Source organism: Cantharellus anzutake (assembly GCF_015039405.1).
Source record: "Cantharellus anzutake strain C23 chromosome Unknown EI90scaffold_56, whole genome shotgun sequence".
Taxonomy (NCBI): domain Eukaryota; kingdom Fungi; phylum Basidiomycota; class Agaricomycetes; order Cantharellales; family Hydnaceae; genus Cantharellus; species Cantharellus anzutake.
Genome location: NW_024067006.1, coordinates 469,567 through 492,077, shown reverse-complemented (window position 1 = coordinate 492,077; position 22,511 = coordinate 469,567). Strand labels below are relative to the sequence as shown.

The 22,511-nt window shown below is 47.3% G+C and overlaps 1 protein-coding gene across 1 annotated transcript; it reads right to left on the bottom strand.

Annotated features, from left to right (window-relative positions):
* Positions 1–11,342: 11,342 nt before the first annotated feature.
* Positions 11,343–12,423, bottom strand: EI90DRAFT_3019303 (uncharacterized protein; the record flags this gene model as incomplete). The annotated part of the gene is made up of 2 exons (XM_039057344.1): positions 11,343–11,888; positions 11,944–12,423. The coding sequence occupies 2 exons, from the start codon at positions 12,421–12,423 to the stop codon at positions 11,343–11,345; spliced, it is 1,026 nt and encodes a 341-aa protein (XP_038911968.1).
* Between the last annotated feature and the right edge of the window lie 10,088 nt (positions 12,424–22,511).

Sequence of the window (22,511 nt, the reverse complement as noted above, 5' to 3'; positions counted from 1 at the left end):
GTGGTCACTCTTCCTATCCCGCTTCCACTTCACCCTCATCCACCGCCCAGGAAAGCTCATGGGGAAACCGGACACCCTCTCATGCCGCGCTGACCACCCGAAAGGGAAAGGCGACAACGAGAGCTTGACCCTCTTACAGCCAGAGTGGTTTGAAGCCCGTGTGATGGAGGCTGTCACAGTGGAGGGAGAAGAGATGACCATCCTGGAGAGGATATGCATGGCGAAGGACTGCGACAAGAAAGTGGTGAAGGCACTGAAGGAACTAGGAGACAGAACGCTCAGGTCAGATGAATGGAGCAAAGACGGCGAACTGGTCCTCTACCAAGGAAAGGTGTACGTCCCGAAAGACATGCAACTCCGCCACGACCTGGTGTGGCTACACCATAATGCGCGGGTGACAGGACACCCAGGGCGATGGAAAACTGTCATGACTGACAAATCCCGGGGCTCCGTCAGCAGTGAATCAATGCTGACAGGCGATTCCTCCGACCCGAACCCATCCATACCAGCCCCAACCCGATGTCTGTTCTATCGACCATGCACCACTTCCGCACCTTCTGCAACCTCTGTCCATTTCTGGTTGTCCTTGACACCTCTGGTCAGGTCAACACTCCCCTCCATATCTTGCTGGCCATCATGCTGTCCTTTTATGACAGCACTGACAGACCACCTTCTGTTGCGGACTCATCAGCACCATGCTGATTCCCACATCCCTTTGCGGACTTGTGTTGGCATCGCACCAACCCCGCATCCTGATTTGCGGACTTGTATCGGTGCCGTGCGCTGACCTCCGCTTTTCCTCTGGCCATTTGTCACTTGGCAGCTTATCATTCATTCCTTGCTGAGTGCCATTTATTGTTTGCTTCCCTGCCAATATCAGCATTTGATCCCCTCTTTATTGGCACTAGGTTATTGATCTCATTCAGTTATTCATCAATAACCCTTGCCACTTATTGTTTATTGATCTGTTCCTTGTTCCAGTTCCCAGGCTCTTGTCCTTATTTAGTTTGACAATCCCCGCTTATCTCCGCGCCGGACCGCGCCGGACTGACCAGCCTTTCTATATTCCCTCTTGCCTATTTATATACCTTGTAAATACTTTTGGGGACCTCAGTCTGAAATCAACTAGAGTACCCCCCTGTCTGTTCTGAGTCCCTCCTTCTGCAAAGGGGGCTTCCCCCCTCTGAGTCCGTGCTTGCAGAGTCTGCGCTCCTCCTACAGGTCCGCTCTGCCCACAAGTCTTGTTCGAAGTCCACTGTGAGTGTCAGTCTGTAAATACAGGATCTCCCCCAAATGTCAAGCTCAGGGCACAGCACTCCACCTGAGTCGCTGAGGCCGCGATCCCACTCTGCTAACCTTGAACAGCGCTTCTGGACGTGCCGCATATTTCTGCCCGCATATCTGCGCACGCGCTCCAACAGACCTCTGCATCACCTCCGACCTCAACTCAGACAGAACCCAATCCGCCTTCCATCCGCCTTCTGACAGTGTTCCGACTCTGACAGTATTCCGACTCTGACAGCATCCCAGTCTCTGACAACATTCCAGATCTCTGACAAAAACCCTGGAACTCATCTCCTGCGACTACTGGTGGCCCCGGATGGCAGAGTACATAGGCCGCTACATAGCGGGGTGTGACACCTGCAACCGAGTCAAATCGTTCCCTTCACAGAAGGTGGGGAAACTCATGCCGAACAAGATCCCCACCTGCCGCTGGCAGGTAATCTCTGTAGATATGATCGGGGAGCTCCCCGAGTCAAAAGGTTACAATGCCATCCTGGTTGTAGTAGATCACCTCTCCAAGCGCATCCATGCAATCCCCACAGTCATGATGGTGGACTTGGCGGGAATTGCCCGACTTTTCCTTGAACATGTCTGGAAGCATCATGGCCTCCCTGAGGAAATTCTCAGTGACAGAGGGAGTGCCTTCGTCTCCCAGTTCTCCAAAGAACTGGCAGCCCTGCTAGCGGTCAAATTGACCCCCTCGATGCCCTACCACCCACAGACAGACAGGCAGACAGAGCGGGTAAACCAAGAGATAGAAGCATACCTCTGAGTGTTTGTTAACCACCATCAAGATGACTGGGCAGATTGGCTCCCGCTAGCAGAGTTCTCCCATAACAACCGCATCCACGCATCCACCCACCGCACCCCCTTCAAGCTCGACACCGGCCAGCACCCCAGAATGGGGACAGAACCTATGCGCACATCAGAAGTCGAAGCCACAGATGCATTCACCTCGAGGATGATGAAAATGCAAGAGGAGGCGAAAGCGGCACTCGAGTATGCAGCAGAGGAGATGGCCCGCTACTATGACCGGAATCGGGAAGCGGCGCCTGAGTACAAAGAGGGTGACCAAGTCTGGCTCAGCACCCAAAACTACACCACAGACCGCCCAACCAAGAAGCTGGACCACAAATGGACAGGCCCCTTTAAAATTCTCAAGGTTGTATCCCCCACTGCCGTCAAGCTCCAACTTACAGCACGGCAAAAGGGAGTCCACCCAGTGGTGTCAGTAATGAATATCCGACCCCACCGCCCAGACGAAATCGCCGAACGACCTGCCGACCCTCACCCAGGCCCCAAAATCATAGATGGGGGGGAAGAGTACGAAGTTGAGAAGGTCCTCGACTCCTGCTGGCGCCGCAGGAAGCTCTGGTATTTGGTAAAGTTCACAGGCTGGCCAAACTCCGAGAATGAATGGCTCCCCCTTGACAACCTGGCCAATGTGTGTGACCAAATCGAGGAGTTCTACAGAGCACACCCAGACGCCCCCAGGAGAGAACGAGGGAACCCCCTAGCCACTTTGAGGCGAAGTGGCTTAAGGGGGGGGTGATGTCAGGGCATGCCGCCGCCGCTGCTGCCACCTCCTTTCCTTTCATCTCATCCTCTTTTTCTCTCTTCTTTCCCTCTTCTCTTTTTCTATCTTTATACAGACGACCTCTCTCTTTCTTTCCTACACTTGTAGCATGGACGTGCCCAACGCTGAGCACCCCATAGGGGCACCACCATGCTGGACGCGCTGTGCACTCCTACTTGTACTTCCCCTCCAACACTCGGGATCGTGTCAGGGCATACACCCTGACCTAGCCCATACCGCATCCACACCCGCACTCGCACCCGCACCCGTGACTGCACCTGGCTGTTGCACTCCCCGCGCGTGCCCTGTGCCAGATGCTCAGTGCGGCCGGATGGCCCGGACCTCGGGTCTCGGGTCTCATGTGACTTCCGGATATCTCCGGAAGTTTTCGATGTATTGTGGCCACTGTGGGAAGATGAGAAGTTAACTTCCTTCTCATCTCTGACCCACAGTAGGCAAGTTGTATATACTTGCCTCTCTTTTATATATCATCTCTGACCCACAGTAGGTTGTGCCCTGGACAGGGCTAGTTACACCTAGGACTGTGGACCATAGGGGAGGGTCATGGGGACCCGGGAGTCGTCCCCTGACAGATCGACTGCGGAGCCACCCGTGGTAACCCGGCTTCATCCGAAGGTGACGTGGCACTTCCACGTGACCCGTTCACACATGTATATAAACTAAGCTGAAGCAGGACCAAAGAAGTAACCTTCTTCTCATTTCCCGCTTCAGGCAAGTACCCTAGTTTAGTCTAGCTTCCCACCCTAATAACAATACATTTCCCGCTTCAGCCTAAGAAGCCACACAGGGATGTAAGCCTGAGTGAGGGCTGCCCACTATATGGTCTTACCACCCTGCTGCCATCTGGGCTGCTAGCGCTGAGTGCTAGGCCGCTACCTCTGCCTCCCTCGAGCTGTCCCTCACAGAACCTCACAGACATGCTCCTAGTGAGAAGCATTGTCCTCAGAGTAAGTGAGGATATCATCCAGATACACAACCATGGAAACGTCCAAGAGGTCAGCAAAGATCATGTTGACGAATCGTTGGAAAGCCGCAGGGGCATTAGTCAGACCAAACAGCATGACTAGCCATTCATAGGATCCAAGGTACTCTCCAAAAGTGTAATCCTGTGTCATGAAATCATGAGGAGTCATGACATGTCATGACAATTGAATTGAATCAGACATTTTTTACATTGAAAATTTTGGATTTCATGACAGTTCATGACAAATTGTCATGAACTGTCACCAAATTTCATGAACTGTCATGAACCGTCATGTGCTGACAAGGTTCATGACTGCTGGTGACACAATATGACATGATGCCTCATGGAGGTTCATGAATGGTCATGATATTCATGAGTGTTCATGTTGTTATGTAGCTCTCAGCGGGGACACTCGGATAACAGGGAACAACCAACTTGATATTGTAACCGCACAGCGGTATAAGTAGTTAAAGTAATAACACAGATATCAGACAAAAGTGATAAGAAAATGAGATACGCGACAGCGCTACATGTGGAAGACAATCAACAGTGAAACATGAAACACATGGTAAAAGGGTATCATATTGGATAGCCGATATGGGCATGATATGCATACCTGCGCGTCGTCATGTCTTGCTCAAACAACAGTTCATGAACCTTCATGACCTTTCATGACAGATCATGAAAGGTCATGGAGTGTCATGGAGTGTCATATGTTTATTTTGACCTTCCCCCATCATGTAAAATGCTATAATGTCCCATGATGCATCATGGACATTCATAATGCTCCATGAACATGTATGATGAGTCATCAGCATGCATGAATATGCATGAGATGTCACAAGCACTTATGTGACAGACCTTCAGCACTGACTGATCAACCTCCAACTCATGGACTTGTGTTGGCACTGCACTGAACTCCACTTTTCCCCCAGCCACCTTTGCTGCTTGGTGTCAGAAACAGTGTTCAAGGGTATTCATGGGAAGTGGAGTGGAGTATGGCATTGTGAGTGATCACTTAGCTGATAGGTTACTCCATTGCCAGGTGTCAGGGGTTGGGATGTTGGTCCCAATGACTCAGTGGGAGCATTGTGCCACATGCTCTAGGCTATCCTGTATTTCAGGTGTAGTGGGGGGAACCTGGTGTAAGTACCTAATACATTTATCTATTCACTTAACTCACCAATATTGGCACTTGATTTGTTTACTTATTCATTTTTCACATCCCATTACCTGGGTTCTTGTCCTTGATTCAATTTAACAATCCCCACTCATTTCTGCACTGGACCAACTGGCCCTTCCCATGATTTCTCTCCCTTATTTATACCTTGTAAATACTTTCAGGGACCTTAGTCTGAAATCAACTAGAGCAACCCCCCCTGTTTGGCAGAGTCTCAACTTCTGCAAAAAGGGGGCTTCCCCCCCTCTGAGTCTGTCCCTGTCAGGGCTTGGCCTTGGACTTGGGGGCTCCCTGACCTCCTCACACTATGTGGGGCATGAGATGAGAAGAAGGGTAAAGGTCTCATCTCCCCACATGGTTGCTATATAAAGGGATGGGTCACATGCCCACAACTATACAGTTCCTAGAGTTGTATAATATGACCTGGAGGGAACATCCAGGTGGCAGTGCCCAGAGTGTGGGAAGATTCTGGGCAAGCTGCTTGCTCAGAAAGTTCCCATACTACCCATGTGCATGGATACACAACACACAGAAGCAACAACAGGGCAACAATCAAGGAATGGGAGGAAGGGAGTGGTTGGGGAGTCTGGGGCACCCTAGGGCAGGGTGCTGAACCCTGACAGTCCCCACTGAGTTTTGCCCTATCTCCAACAGGCCTGCTCCATCCACAAGTTTGCTCAAAGTCCACTGTAAGTCTCTGCTCCACAAATAAGGGAACTCCCCCAGATTTCAAGCTCAGGGCACAGCACTCCCCTTGAGTTGCTGAGGCTGCAATCCCATTCTGCCAACACTAAACAGCACTTCCAGACACACCACTTGCTTCCACCCATACCTCTGCACATGCACACTCTGACAGATGGAATTCATGACTTTCTTATGTGATGCTTTCATATCACTTTCAACTTAAGGGTAACATGTAATTAACCATTATGCCCCCAATTGTCATTGTTGTACCAAGAATCCTAATTTATGATCAATCACAATGATTCTTGGGAAGACTCATAGTGATTCATGGAGGTCCATGAGGGTCCATGAGGGTCCATGAGGGTCCATGATCCTTTATGAAGCCCCATGAAGGCTCATGACACTTCATGACACTTCATAGACAGGCATGTAACCACTCAACACCTGCCTGGAAGAACCACTTAAGTCATGAGCAATCATGACCCCCCATGTAAGTTCATGACATCTCATGAAATTCCATGATGGTTTGTCATGAACCAGCATGACTGTGTATGACACTTTATGCTGCTTCATGAAGTTTGGTGACCATTCATGAAATGTCATGACTTCCATGACAGTTCATGAACCACCATTACACTTTTTGCAAGTTACTGTAGGATCCATAGTGAGTGTGAAAAGAAGTCTTCCACTCATCGCCTGCAGCAATATGGACCAAGTGGTATGCATGGTGGAGGTCAAGCTTAGTGTAGACTTGGCATGGCTAGGAGCATCAAGGAGGTCTGATATGTGGGGAAGCGGATAATGATCCTTCTTTGTGATCTTGTTCAATCCTTGGAAGTCGACGCAAAGGCAGAGTGAACCATCCTTCTTGTGGACAAAGAGAACTGGTGCTGCATGGGTGTCAGGGACTGACCCGGGGTTGAGAGCGTCTGGGTATATCGCCTGGGGCTGAGGGCCCGGTAGGGTGTGGCACAGGCATGCATAACAATGGGCCCGAAGCAGACAAGGATTGGGAAGTGTGTTATTATTATTATCAAGGGGAATGTAACCTACTTGCCTAAAGTGGGAAGTGTGAGAAGAAGGTTGCTTCTCAGTTCCACTTAGGCTGTGTTTATATACATGTAGTTAAGGTCATGTCATCTGCACACACAGCCATGTCCATCCAGGTATCTCCACAAGAGATCCCAGGAGCACCCAGTGTGTGGGAGGCTGCCCGGCAGGTCTGGGTGTGTTGTACTGTAGCCGGGCCAATGGTACACTGATAGGAGGGAAGTCGTCCATGTAATAAGTGAGGAAAGAAAGAAAAGAAAAGAGAAAGGAGGGAGAACAAAAGGAAGAGAAAAGGGAAGAGGAAGTAGGGAAGGAGTGGGTAGCGGGGAACTGGGTCAGGTGGGTGTGCCCTGACAATGGGAGGATGTAGCAGGGCGGATGAAACTGGAAGCCAAGTGTTCCTCCAAGAACACATGAAGAGCTTCAAGTTCCAGGGGAGAGAGGGAGTAAAGGGTTCCTAGGGGTGGTGATGTGCCTTCCTCCAGGTCAATCTTCAAGTTGTATTCATGATGCAGCGCTAGTATGGAGGCTTTGCTCTTGCTAAACACATCCACAAAATCATGGTACTGCTCTGGAATGGCCGAAAGGTTGACAGCTTCGGAGGCTGAAGAAGCAGCATGGAGCTTAGCTTCTATTGGGAGTGTGCTCAGGCTATATGAAGTAGAACCTTTGAGTTTGCACAACTTTGCGAATGTGGAGTGGCTAATGAACTCGATGGAGGGAGCCTGGCAGTCAAATGCAATCAGTATAATCGGGGTAGGGGAGTCGACAGGTGGAATGAGTTCCAGATGTGATGGAGGGGTGTGTGGAGGTAGGACTGGTATGTTTGGAGGTTCAGAATGAGATACTGCTCTTTACCCAGTCAATCAATGGATTGTGGCAGGTGAGCCAGTTGTGTCCTAGAACCATGGAACAAGTACCATCCAATGAGGTGACATAGAAACTCATCTGGGTGATGTTACCGGAAGCAAAATGGAGTTTAATGTCTACTGCTTTAGTGATGACGGAATTTGTGGTCCCATCAAACAAGCGGAGAGACAAAGGTAAAACTGGATAGGTCGACAGGTTGTTCTTAGTCATGAACTTTTTGTCAATGAAACAATCCGACGATCCTGAACAACAAGAGCTTGGTATTGCTCATCGGGGGTGTTTTTATTATTGGGAGGGACAGAAGTAACAGGCAAAGGAGAAAAAGGAAGTGAGGACAGAGGAATTGGAGCAACAGATGATGAAGGAGGTAGACCATTTGGAGAAAACAGTTTTCCTGGATCAACAACAGAAGGGAGAGAAGGAGGAGGAGAAAATAGACCATTTTCAAACAAAAGAGAAGAAGAAAAACAAACAAAAGAAATGGGAATGATGAGGGAGGATGTTTCAGATATTGAGGCAGCACTCAAGCAAACCTCTTTGATAGCATGCAAGGGAGTAATGCAACCCCGGGTTCGTGCTGAGTCCACAGAGTTGTGAACTAATTTTTTGGCTCTACAGGAGGAGCCATAGAATGCACAGTTTGGGCAATTTGTGCCTTAGAAGCATGAGAGGATGATTTTGGGCAGTCCTTGACCATATGCCACAAAACATACAAAGATTCCCATTGAAACGGTGCTTACACTCTTCCAGCATTAGCTTGCCATTTTCACCAAGTTTTGAAGAGAGGTCCGGTTTGGCCACAGGGCATCCTTCAGACTTCTTCAGGAGGCTTCACAACCACAGCGGAGGTGGAGGTGGAGGGAATAGAGGAAGGACGTGTCATATCCACCTATGGCCATTGCCCTCCACTACCTCCAATCCTTCTGGACTACCTCCACTCCTTTGTCACTAACCTCAGAGCCCCTGTATTCCACAATCACCTCCAACTCCCTCAATGGTCACCACCCCCTCAATTCAATATATTACCTTCCCTAAGTACGGATCCCCAAAGGCCTCCAAACAGTTCCGACATCCACTAGCACACTCCCACCCCCGCTGGGCAATTCACTTGCTTGCCCTGCAAGTCTACCTTTGGGCCTATCCCTCCTTTCCATTTCTGGGTTATAGCCCGCCATTCCGCTAACCCTGTAACCCGACTTGTTGGTAATATTCAGTCAGCTAACGTTTAACTCCATTAGCTCCACTCCACTTGGTCCCACCATTCACAGGCCCGCCCTCACTGTAACTATATATATATAACTTGTAGATAGGTTACACCCTAGTGATAACATTGACTAGAGTTAATCCCCCTTTTTAGTTCTCGCTGCCAGTAAGTAAATTAGGGCACAGATGTGTAACTAGGCACAGCACTCCTGGTCTGAGTTGCTGAGGCTGAAGCCCTCCACCATGGAGACATTTCCTTCATCTCACATCCAGTCTCTAACACCTTAGCCAATTCACGCACCCTTTGTGCAGGAGGCCCAACCACATTTGTAGATTTATGGATGGTTTTCTGGTGCTTGTGCTCCTGCAGCCATTCCTGAATCTGGCACTTGGGCCATGACATCTCAGCAATGGGAATTGAGATCGCATTCTGGTTGTCAGGTGTGCACTAAACAATTTCTCCTTGTTAGAAACAGTGGTGATCTCAGCAAACTGACATTCTCCACCTTCTCCCTACTTGCCACCACCTCTGCTTTGCTCACTGCCACCTCCACTTTGCTTGCCACCACCTTCACTCGGTGTCAGTGCTGTCATTTGTGAGCCAATGTCCGACTCCTCTCCTCCCAAGGGGTGTCACTTTGGGAAATACCAAAACCAAAGCTAGGGAGGGGGGGTTGGCTTGATGTGTCAAAACAAGTTTTTGCCATGTCAAAATTTTTGATTCAAATATCATATATACAGGTCTAAGACACCTTGATTATACTCTATTTCTGTGCCCACTTCGTGTTGCATTGCTTGTTGTGGGACCCACAAGTCCAATTTGGCAGTATGTAAGTATCGAGACCTTGACATAACCTGTGGAACTAAGGATATTTATGAGTCACAGCTGCATTCTCCATATGCTGAACTTACCCAGACAGTCTCGCATCCAGCTGCAGTACACCTGAGCCATCCTTGATCTCTGCTGGAGACTTGAGAAGTACAACACATGAGCAGACTGGTAGCCTGTTTGGGTGTGAAATGCATTGGGCAGCCACTGGCACATATTGCTGGTTGTACAGAGGCATCAGCCACATCGGGAATGTGTAGCATTGCAGCTGTAGTAATTGGATCATGTGGGAGTTGGGTGGGGGAAGCTGGCAAGGTGTCGTGATCCATATCTGGACCGCTATTGCCAATATCACTGACAAGTTGTGAGTTTTCCAGTGGAGACTCATCTAAGTCTGTAGTACTGGTAGATAGTTCCATGTTAATTCCATTATAAAATATAATGTGAGACATACTGAAGGGAAAAGTGGGAGCTGTGGGCATCAGAGATGTCCAACTTCGCTGCTACAAATCTCCTTCTCTGTCATATCCATACAATCCCGACCTCTGCTCTGGCTCCCGGAACTCCGAACCTGACTTCCGTAGTCCTACTTCCCTTCCGTCACCTCCTCCTTGCCAACTCCCAAGAGGTTATCCCACCTCTGGCTCGGACACCACCTTCGGTCTGACTCCGGAACATTCCGGGTCTGACCCCAACCTCGACACCTTCCAGATGAGTACGCAAAACCTATGCTCCCAACTCTGGACCTCCACTCCGGAATCCCATTCACATCTCTGTCTCCGGAACCTCCGGTATTAGCTCCGACCTCGGACTTTGACCCCACCTCCGCTTATACCCATTGTATTGGTTAGCTCATTCCATTTAATTACGTTTGCCAATATTCCGGAGTTTAGCTTCCAAGTTCGGACTTTCTGGACTTATGTTGGACCTTGCAACTATTGCATTGCTCCATTCAATTCCGCTATTCTCCCTCTTGGGCTGCCGCTTCCTTTCTATTCAGTCAACTAGCCATTCCCCACTCCCAACCTCCTTCATTCCTCCTTGGGCCTTGGCCCTTCATTCCTCCTTTGAGAAACACCATTGAGTCAAACCCTTGACCCTTGGTGTTGTTCCTCTTTCCATCTCCTTTGTCTCCTTTTGTCCTACCCTTGCTCCTTTTGATCCCGGACCCCTCCTTATATACAATGTACATAGTAACTTGTAACCTCAGTCTGAAATCGACATGAATTCCCCCCAAGAGACTTTCCCTCTGCTAGATCCGAAATTAGGGACCCCTAGGACAACCAGCAATGGCACAGCGCTCCGCCTGAGTCACTGAGGCCAAGGTCCTTCCACGCTAAGTCTCCGATTCCACTCCGGAGTCGTCCAAATCCACCCGGTTCTAACATTCTCCTAGTTTCTGCTTGGTGGAGGTGGCAAAGGTGAGTATTTCTTGGCATAGTGGGCTGTCATATTATACTTCCACACCGAGTTAGCCCCCTTGGGACACAGAGGGCATTTGACTGGGATATTAGCACATGGATTTGAGGGCAATGGTTGACTGGCAGCAGCATAGGAGAATTTTACACAGGTTGAATTTGGATAATGTGGGGGTATTCCCAAGTGCATGTTGGATTAACTGAAATGGCAACTGCCATACCTTGGCAGCCCCTGAATGAATTGAATAGGGAGGGGGGTCCTTTCAAAGCTGCTGAAACCTGAAAAGGGACATCAGGTGAGATATTTCCCTAAGTGACCCCCCTTGCTCCTCCCTCTTTTCCACCACATGTGACCTTTGCACCTGTGCTTCTTCAGATCTTTCAGCAATTCTCTTGAGTTCAACCAATGATTGCCCCTCATATTCCTCACGACTTGCATGGCTGAAAAACCGCAGCAGTCCATGCCCCTCATCCCCCTCCTGAAAGGTGAGGTCCAGCTTCCATTTTCCAATTGGTTTTTTGGCATCAGGGTTGGGCAAAATGGTTGTCGGGGCCAGGGTGCCTGTCTGCACAGTAGGTTCTACCACCATTGGCTCCATTCTTGGTACTGACATCACGATCACCTTGATTGGCATTGTTGCTACTTGGGTAAACATTGTTGATGGGCTGGCCTTTGCTATGGGGATTGTTGCCACTGGTGGCACTGTCACTCTGACTGGCATTGTTGTTGCTCCAATGGCTGCCACTGGGGTTGCTACCACTGGGGCAGCTGTTGTTATTGGTGTGATCACTTCAGGGCCAGGTGTTCCCTGGTTATAAGGTGGTGAGTCTCAATTTTGTCAATGTTGCACTCAATTCACTTACATGTGCAGCATGATGATCAAGGATTGACACAAGAAGCTTGATGCATATCATCACCATATCATTGCCGGTGCTGAGGGAGTATTGGGATGGAATGAAATGGTGCATCAGTGCATTGAGTGCAAAGATGCTGCATGAGAAGAAGTCCTTCTGGTAAGCAATTGGCAGCCTCACAATCCGGAATGGAGAGACTGATTGATTTGAACTCAAATACAATGCGTTGAGCCACCACTGAAGAGTAGCGGCTGCCTCCTTGACTCTGGCAGGTGGCCCATTGTTCCCCATTGGCCAGTGTAAGGAATCAGCGATGAAGATGGTCGATTCCCTAGAGGAGATGACAAATGCAGTCCAGTGGTTGTTAGTGTGGGTAATTCCACCAAATTGAGAAATGGATCCAGATGAAAGCTCAGAGCCAAATTGGTGGAGAGTTTTGCAGGTACGGTCATGGCAATATCTTTTCAACCCATTTCCATCTGGTTGCATGGCACACCCTGTCAGGTACTGGATGTCAAGAGGGCTGAAAAGTCTAGCCTTTACATCATTGGCATCCAAGGCCCTTTCCAGAAGTTGGATATGGTACAAGATATTGGTGGTCACAAGGCTGTCAGGGACCGACCCGGGGTTGAGAGCGTCCGGGTATACCACCTGGGGCTGAGGGCCCAGCAGGGTGGGGCACAGGCGTGCGTAACAACGGGCCCGAAGCAGGCAAGGGTCCCTGGCCACTTAGACTAAAGTGGGAAGTGTGTTATTATTATTAGCAGGGGAATGTAAGCTACTTGCCTAAAGTGGGAAGTGTGAGAAGAAGGTTACTTCTCAGTTCCCACTTAGGCTGTGTTTATGTACATGTGGTTGGAGGTCATGTGGGGAGTGCCACGTCATCTATGCACACAGCCACGCCCGCCCGGGTATCTCCGTAAGAGGTCTTGGGGGCGTCCGGTGTGTAGGGCATCACCTGGTGTGTCCGGGTCTGGGCGTGTTGCACATTAATGGTACATCGAGCAAGGAAGTCGTCCGTGTAGTAGAAAAGGAAAGAAGGAGAAAGAAAGGAGAGAAGAAGGAGAAGGAAAAGGGAAAGGAAGGAGGAGAGAAAGGAGGAGGGAGGATGGGGGCAGTGGGTGAGGATAGTGGGATTGGGTGGGGTCGGACCGGGTGGAGTGGGGTCAGGCGGGTGTGCCCTGACAAAGGCATGAGAAGGTGAGGTGACGGAGCAGTCCCCCAATGGAACTCGATGTTGATTTTGAAAATCCAAGGACTCTAGCATTCCAGTTGCATGATAAGAGCTGCTTTTGGGTGGTGATGACAGCAACATGGTGAGTAGGCTGACAACCTGCCAATGCTTCAACATGCGCCTCTGATTCTTTCCACATTTTTTGGATACTTTGTATCTGAAATAGGACTTCCCAGATTCATAGAATGTTGATAGGGACATAATGTGTGCCAATTTTAATGGAGCAAGGAGGGTTGAGATCATTGGGATCATAGTTGTAAATTAGACTTTTGATTACTGGGCAGGGAGGCAGAGCATGCTATGGAGGTCACTCTCTGTCAATTCTTGGGTGGATGGTGGGCAATGACTGAGACATGCAGATATTATCTGTAAATTTCCCTGGAGTGATGGAAGCTTAAATTTGAGAAAGTCGGTGACCAACAGGGTTTCATTTGGGAAATAGGGTCCAATAAGAGTGCTTGGGATACCACTGTATAAGACAAGCTCATCTGTGCAAGAGCAGATATGTCATGCAAGAGCAAACCTGTCCATGGATGGTGACTGGGAGTAAGAATTTTTTTACAAGGGAGTACAGCAAACATGTTTTCAAATTTCCCATCCACCACTTTCCTTTTGAAATAAAATACATTTGGCTAACTCCGGTAAATAGAGTAGAGGCCTGGCCGGTCAGGTGTCATGCATCAAAATGAGCCAGCAGTCCATCACACATGTATCCCATGCAGGACCCTGGCAGTTGTTGGTCAGTGGAGTACAGTAACCATAACAACAAGGGCATCGGAATGCCACTTCAACAGTACCTTGTCCTAGCTCCAGAGCAGACTCATGAAATGGTGAAGGCCTGAGGCTGTGCTTGTCCGTGGGAGCAATATGGGCAGGTAACCAGCCTTAGGAGCAATATTGAAGCAGCATTGTCAGGGGATGACTCCCGGGTCCCCATGACCCTCCCCTATGGTCCACAGCCCTGTGGTGTAACCAGCCCTATCCAGGGCACTGTCAGGGATGCCACTCTGCTCTGCGCTGCACCCTCCCATTGCTCCTCTTTCCTTCTTCTCCCTCTTTCCCTTTCTCCTTTGTCTTCCTTCTTTCCTTTCTTTCTTTATATGGACGACCTCTCCCCTTACCCATGTAGCACGGACATGTCTGGCACTGAGTACCCTGTGTGGATACTGCACTGCTGGATATGCTGTGCATCTTCATTTGTACTTCTCCCCTCTGACACTTGGGATCACCTGCAGAGCCATGCACGATAACCCAGCTCCACCCAGGCTGATGTGGCACCCCCCATGTGACCCATTCCCACCTGTATATAAACCGAGCCAAAGCAAAACTGAAGAAGCAGCCTACTGCTTCAGGCAAGTGTCTTACTTTGGTTTAGTTTAGTCTTTCATCCCAATAATCACTACTGCTTCAGCCTAAGAAGCCAGACAGGGACACAAGCCTGAGTAAGGGCCACTCGCTATACATTCCCGCTACTCCACCACTGCCCGGGCCGCTAGCGCTGGGGGGCTACGCCGCCGCTGCTGCCTCTCCTGTACCGTCCCTGACAGGCACAATCTACTGTGGGTAAGAAGATGTATAAGATAAAGCAGTAGGTACATGTGAGGTCTCTGGGGTGGCTCAGCACACAGAGCCATAAGTGATACAAATGTGTGTATTTTATGGTAGTGTGTAAGCAGTTACCTGGAGGTTCCTGCTTACCCATGTGACTATATGTATCTAATTACATGTGGCTTGGGGTTCAGGGCTATTGCCCTGACAGTACACTTGCCTACTGTGGGTAAGAAGATGAGAAGGAAGCTAAGTTCTCATCTTCCCACAGTGGCCACCATATCAGGAAAACTTCCGGGGATACCCGGAAGTCACATGAGGAATAGGAACCGGGCCCGGAGCATGTGGTGCATGGAGCGTGTGGGGTGGAGCACACATGTGGGTCCGGGTCCGGGCTAGTCAGGGTGTGTGTGCCCTGACACCTTTTCTGGTTGGATGAATGGCCTGTTCTTTTGACCTGAATCCACAATGAACCTGTGCTAGACCAAGAATATTGTATCACTGCCCAATCTGGGTTGCACATGCATTTGAAGTGGCCAAAGGTGTCATATCCATCCACAGCCATCACCCTCCACTACCTCCAGTCCTTCATCACTAACCTTGGAGCCTCCAGATTCCGCAACTACCTCCAACTCCCCTGATGGTCACCACCCCCTCAATTCAATATATTACCTATGCCTCCCTAAGTATGGATTCCTGAATGCCTCCAGATAGCTCTGATGTTGTTGTGGGGACAACTCCGTTGTAGGAGAAATAATATTCAAAGAATAAAACAATGATCTATCAGAATAGTCAACGAACAGGTGACAAGTTCAGATGTTTAACAGATCTCATGATCTTTATGAGACTGGACAGACATTAGAGGATCATTATAAATTATCTACACCCATGTAGCATGAGATTTAATCTACTACAAGCATGCCTAGAACCTGGCATAGGTGTAATATTCAAAGAATATATCCCTACAACAAGAAAATAGCACATAGACAGCAGAATAAGAAGGAACATTGGGAAGGAAATGTAAATATCTCGGGAACCAGTAAACTTTTGACTGTAATATTTTGACCATCTGAAAGGACTGTTTCTAAACTTTATCCACGGTTTTGTTTCATTTTAAAAGCTTCAAAACTGACGGAGAAATCGCTCAAACGGCGAAACACCTTATAATTCATATATATTTATTTGCTAATTTTTATAAAAAGTAATGTGACTCAAGGGAAATATATTGGCGCCCGGAAGTCTGGCAGACCAAATACCATATGACAGAGTATTCCCCGGCGCGGGCGGACAGTTTTTGATCGCATCAGAAGAGGAGAAAATGCTAAAAAACCGGATCTTGTATATTTTCCCATGATTCATCAAAATCTTTTGATTTTAAGCTCAAGAAAATCGGAACAAAGGAATGATTGATGATCTGGATTTTGTATCATAAGCATGAAGTGATTCAGAAGTCCACGGATCAGTTAATTAATTGGGAAAGCTCTAGAACATTAGTAATGATGTGGCTTCACAAAAAGGGGTCAATTAGAGAACAGTCTAGAAAGTTCCTTTATAGCCGAGTCATTTCTAAAGATAACCGTTCGTAATTAAGGCAGTGTAGATCATAGCTTCAGCGCCACAAGACCCCGCTAAGATCGGCCCAAAAAACAAAGAACTGAATTACTTATTGCTGAGTCATGTCCTAAGTCCATTATTAAGCTTACACAGCCCAAGCCCCTATATCATTCTAGAACTATCTATAATACAAATGTAGCACATGTAACTAGTGCAAGGCGTGGGAGTAGAGAGGCCTCTGAAAAGCATAAAAGGCCGCCGCTTCTGCCCCCTCTCAAACCTCAGGTAGAAATAAAAGTTTAATTCTCCTCACCAGTGGTTGGTTCGTTTGCTCCAAAAGATAAAAGCAAATATTAGTTGTTAGCTAATATAAAACTAACATGTCACTCTAAGCGTGAGTTAGGGTCAGTTAGACACAGCTGAACAAAAGTGTCATAGTGAGAATTAGTGAGAATTTGGTGGAGGGACTTCTTAATTGAATAATCTCTCAGTTATCACACCACAGAAGAAAAGTGAGCAATCCTGAACCTGCTAGATAACTAGCACGCACTCCAAGCGATAGAAAGAGCAGTTTGGTCACTCCTGTATTGAGTAACAATTATTGCGGAATTATTTCATTAGTAGTTTTCCTTCAGTAAATTATCAGGAAAATCATGTCCTACTGAAAAGTGGTAAATCTAGGTGTAATATTGACTAGAAATCATAGTAAAGTCAATATAGAATTTAATCCATAGACAATCTATACAAAAGGTGAGATCGTTGGGGGGTGTTTATTGTTGTTTAGACAGTGAACAATTATATATTTGGCAACCAAAACACGGTCAGTATGCAGATCAGCACAAACTCTAATATTGTTATTGGACATAGGAAACTGGTTACATAAGGTGATCCAGCTCCGCTCCTTCACTGTTGAAGGAGAGAACGAAGGAAGGTCAGTTGGGAGGCTCAAATGAGACCACCACCAAGCTGTTCCCTGGTTCTTTAGTTAGGATGGGGAAGTGTACTAGCATTATTTGTTGGAAATATAGTACCAATCCGAGTGTTTTGGCTAATTATATTTTTATGGGTTAGTCTAAAGTTTCTGGGAATTGACTTACAGATAAACTGGGCCCTGTGGAGCTGTTTCTTTGTTGAAATTTCTTAATTTGTCTAGGTGTAATTCAGTGTAGAGTTGTTTGATTTGGAATCTAACTTGAATTAAATCTTCTACTTGGTGAAGTTTCAAAGATTCTACTCAGTTAATGGATTTGGATTGTGTCTGGAGTGTCCCTTGAGTTTGTTTTATTTTTGTCTTATTTTATTGCCTGTTTTAACAGTAGCAAAATAACTGTTTTGTGTTTACACTTTGAAATCTGGAGTGTTAACCAGCTCTCCTGTTGAAATATCTACTTAATATTTCTCTCCTTAATTGCTGCCTTTTACTACAGTGGCAATCTTAACTGTATATCACTTTTTCGCACTGGAGTGACAACCAGACATGTGTGAGAAAAATAATACTCTATTTTCTTACTTCTCTAAGGGGGGTGAAAAGTCACAGAAAGGGTCTCCCTTTTATACTCCTTGGGTTGCCTTCCTTTTTCATGCTCTACCTCGTATTTACAGGATTTATTTACAGTGTATTTTTTCTCAAACTGAATAAAAAATGAAATTTTCATGCTATAGTTCTACTGCGGTCAGACTGCGCCTAGAATCCTTATTGTCCTCCCTTGCCTAAGCTATTTTAATGGTTAATTAGAACTTGACTGTGCTGCATTTGTCGCAGTTACCTATTTCAAATCCCTCATATATACCATTAAATTTGCTATGACTCAGTGATTCTGAATTCAAACTTTGCATTACTATGCGTACAGCTGCACTGAGACCTTCAGCTGATTTATTCCATTTTTATTCAGCGACATTTAGTTAAAATGAGACTTGAAATGGTAAATGAGTGAATTATTCAGGTTTAAAACCAAAAGAAAAAGTTGCTACTAGTCAAGAATTACTCAAACGAATGTATTGTAGCTCTCCACTTCATTAGAATATCGTTCCCTAAAATTCCCACCATGGTCCATCATTGTCAGGGCACACACCCTGACTAGCCCGGACCTGGACCCGCATCTGGACCCGCTTCCACCTGCCATGCTTCCCACATGCGTGCACGCTCTACGCACCGCATGCTCTGGGCCCAGTTCCTACTCCTTCATGTGACTTCTGGGTATCCCTGGAAGTTTTCCTGATATGGTGGCCACTGTGGGAAGATGAGAACTTAGCTTCCTTCTCATCTTCTTACCCACAGTAGGCAAGTTGTATCTTACTTGCCTTCCTATCTATTACATCTTCTTACCCACAGTAGATTGTGCCCTGGATAGGGCTGGCCAGACCTGAGGCTGTGGGCCATAGGGGAGGGTCATGGGGACCTGGGAGTCGTCCCCTGACAGTCATAGTTTAGTGGTTTTCATGAATTTCGTTCATCTTCCCTGATTCCCCTTTGTATTATCACATCCTAATCCTCCATATGTATTGTTCGTTGTTATAGTAGGTCGTCCTTGAAGATATCATATTTTTATTTGTTTTATTTAGGGCTCTGGACCTCTTGAAGCTGTCTTCCCACGCATTTTCAGGTTTCTAACTTCATGTCCTTGTATCTCATTCATTTCTGGATGGTTTCTCACGTTCTTGGTATCATAAATTTTCATTTATTCCCACCTTTCCAATGGTACTAAAGTTGTGTTTTATTTCCTGGTATTCGTTGAGTTAGCAAAAGTTCGCACGCACATTTGGTAATCACATGCATCGTTCCCATAGTCGTTCGTATGCGGGCGCTGTTTCCATTTAATTGTTCAGGATTTATGGTATGCGTGGGTGTCTATATCTTTCATATGGGCTTCTGTGATTTATTTCAGATTTTTCCCTCATGATCTAAGGTTGTTTTGCACTTTCCATGCTTTGTTTTGACCAGGCTCTTCCTTATTTGGACGGAAATTGGTCTTCGGATCTGCCAAAGTGCGGATCTCAGTTCCGATGGCCGGTTCCCTTTGCATCACCACCCTCACATGTCATTAAACATGATGCGGATTTCTATATTCCCGTCATGGGTATAACTTCACAACGGCTGGACCATTTGGGCTGAAAATTTGCATAACTATAGTTCCCTATTTTTCATAATTTCCGTGTAAATTTCGTTGTATGTTTTAATTACGGATCCTACGTAAACATCATCTTTTCCCTGAGCTCGGACTTTTGATGTCGCTATTCCCATTATTGGATATCTCATTAATGCATGATCCTTTTATTATGAAAATTTGGGTGGATTAAGATTAGATCCCTTCCTTTTCAATGGGATATTAAGCTCGTCTCGGTCGTTGCTGGTTAGTCTTCGTGCTTGCTTTTTAAATGTTATCCTCATTCTGCAGGAGTTTTAGTCATATCTCCGTCGTTTATGGGTAGTTTTCCCTGTAATTGCTTTCATTGGGTTCGTTTGGGGGACATTTACATTTCCTATTATAGACACGACTTTGAATTTTGCATTAGTTCCTGAGGAATCCTCATTCCATGGCACTTCCATCCTTGGCTACATGTGCAGATGTGGGAAAGTAGTTTCTGTGGAGGTTCTCTGATTGTTTTAATAGTCAAATCTTGGTCGAGTGTCCTAATGCTTTGTTTAATATTTGCTATAAACTCCCCCAAGAATTCCGTCTTGTTGATGCTAAGCTTAAAGTATTTTTGCTAATTTTCTTTCTTTCAATTTATTGCGTATGGTCATAATAATTCGTAAAAATTCGTAAAAATTCATTAAAATTCAGGTCCTTCTATTTTCTCATATCTACTTGTCGTATGGGGTTTTGTGATTTATCTGGCATATTTCCATAATGGGTTTCCATAGTGTGACCGTTATTTCTCCTACACCGTGCACCGCAAAAAGTCAGATTCTGCGGAATTTGGCCACCAACATACACCACATACCCTCTGACGCTCCCAATGCTCATTCCATTACTATCCAACACTCCATAAACTCATTCCTTATTTTTCCTTATTTTCCCCATTGTTCCTGACAACCCCAAGCAAAATTCCCATGCCCAACCACACTGCCAATTTCACCCCCTCTCCAGATCTCCATAACCACACATACAACCCAGCCATTTTCTACCCGATAGTGATGCTCTACCATCCCTCTTCACCCCCGGAGCATTTCCCAGAATGGCAATCCCATACCCAGATGGTTCAGCATGGAGTAGACTCTCATGTGGTCTTGACAGCACCTGTCAATGGCCACATCTCAAGAACTACAGACCAAATGGGACGAATAAGGGCTCGTTGGAAAGCTGGAGACAAGGAGATTGCCGACAGGAGGATAGGTGGGCGCTGTGGCGAAGTGTTGCGGAGTTAACCTTCACAATTCCCATTTCGGACCCATTGTCACATTTTCCGATATTCATCATTTACGGTTACCTAACAGCCCATTTATCCCCCATTCCATTCATTCCATTTCAAACATATATAAACTAGATAACAGCTTGTACATAACAAGTTAGCACTGAATAGACCCGTGAAGGGACAAGAAAGAGTTACATCCAAGTGGCAAAGATGCCATCCACTACCCTAACGCCCCCTCTGAGCTAGTTGCTTACGTCTAAGACCCCTCTCATCATAATACTCAGCCTTGACGTCCAAAAGCGACATAGGTGAGTGTTTGTTTGAGGTTTTTGCAGACTCAGTAGCACCCACAGACCAAAACCTGGCCCCACAAACCACATCCATGCACACTACCACCCTCCCCCTTCTCTCTGTCTTGAGTCTAGGTGATAGACCTGTTACAACGTCCACTAGCACACTCCTGCCCCCACTGGGCAATTCACTTGCTTGCCCTGCAAGCCTACCTTTGGGCCTATCCCTCCTTTCCATTTCTGGGTTATAGTCCGCCATTCTGCTAACCCCATAACCCAACTTGTCGGTGGTATTCAGTCAGCTAACATGTAACTCCGTTAGCTCCGCTCTGCTCAGTCCTGCCATTCACAGGCCTGCCCTCTATATACATAACTTGTAGATAGGTTACACCTCAGTGTTAAAATTGACTAGAGTTATCCCCCTTTAGTTCTCACTGCCAGTGTCATGACCAACAAATCCTGGGGCTCTGTCAGCAGCGAACCAATGCTGATAGGCAAATCCACCAACCTGAAACCTGTCCTAACCAGCCCCCAACCTGATGTCTGGCCCCCTGCCTTATTGCGTGAGACTTGGCCAACAATCAGAACTGTCATATCCATGCATACCCGATCCCAACCCGACTTCCGGACCTCCTCCTTCCCCACCTCTGGAGTCCTACCCTACCGCTGTCCATTCCGATACTCACCTTCGGTCCTGGCAACACACCTCCTTTTACCTCCCATGCCACCTCCACTCCTCCTTCCCTCTCCGACCCTATCTCTGTCCGCTCCAATACTCACCTCGGACCAAACACCGCCCCTCTCGCCACCCTCCTACTACTCCTCCTCCTACTCCTCCACTCCTCCCTCACAACACCTCCACCCTTCCATCATCCTCCTACGCTTCTCCCATCTGCTCCGATACTCACCTTCAGACCTGACAACTCTCCTTTCCACCACTCCTTCCCTCTTCCCTTTCTCCTCTCTCTACCCTCTGGTACTCTTCTGCTGACCTCCTGCCAAGTTACGACCTTCCACCGCTGTCCTGTACTCCATACTTGGGCACCGCTTGTACCTTGCTCTGAGCCTCCGTCATAGTCCCTACCTTGGACTTTGGCTCCACCTTGGTCTTAGTCCATTGCATTGGTGACCTCATACTACATAAACACCATTGCCAATATTCCTCGGACTTCCAACCCTGCCTCTGTAAGCTCCGCAACCTCTGAGCTTTGCAGATCATCTTCGGCACTTTCACTGCTTGTAATGTATCTCTCGCGTTTTCCCCTCATCCCTATTTGGACTGCTGCTTCTTCCCATTCTAGCCAGTTAGTCATCACCCCCACTTCTCCTCATCCTCCTGCCCTCCCTACCTCCTTTCAGACGTATCACAGGTTCTGCCTTATGACCTTCGGTACCGCTCCACTTCTGTCTACCCTTTGTTCCCATTTGGACGTCTTTGTTCCGATTCGGACCCCCTTCGTTTCCTTGTGCTTTTGCCCCCTCCATTATATATATCGGCGCTTGTACATACTCGTTTTGGGCTCAGTCCGAAATCGACCTGAATGCCCCCTAGAGACTTCCTGCTTGCCTACTGTGAAATTAAGGACCAAATGGAC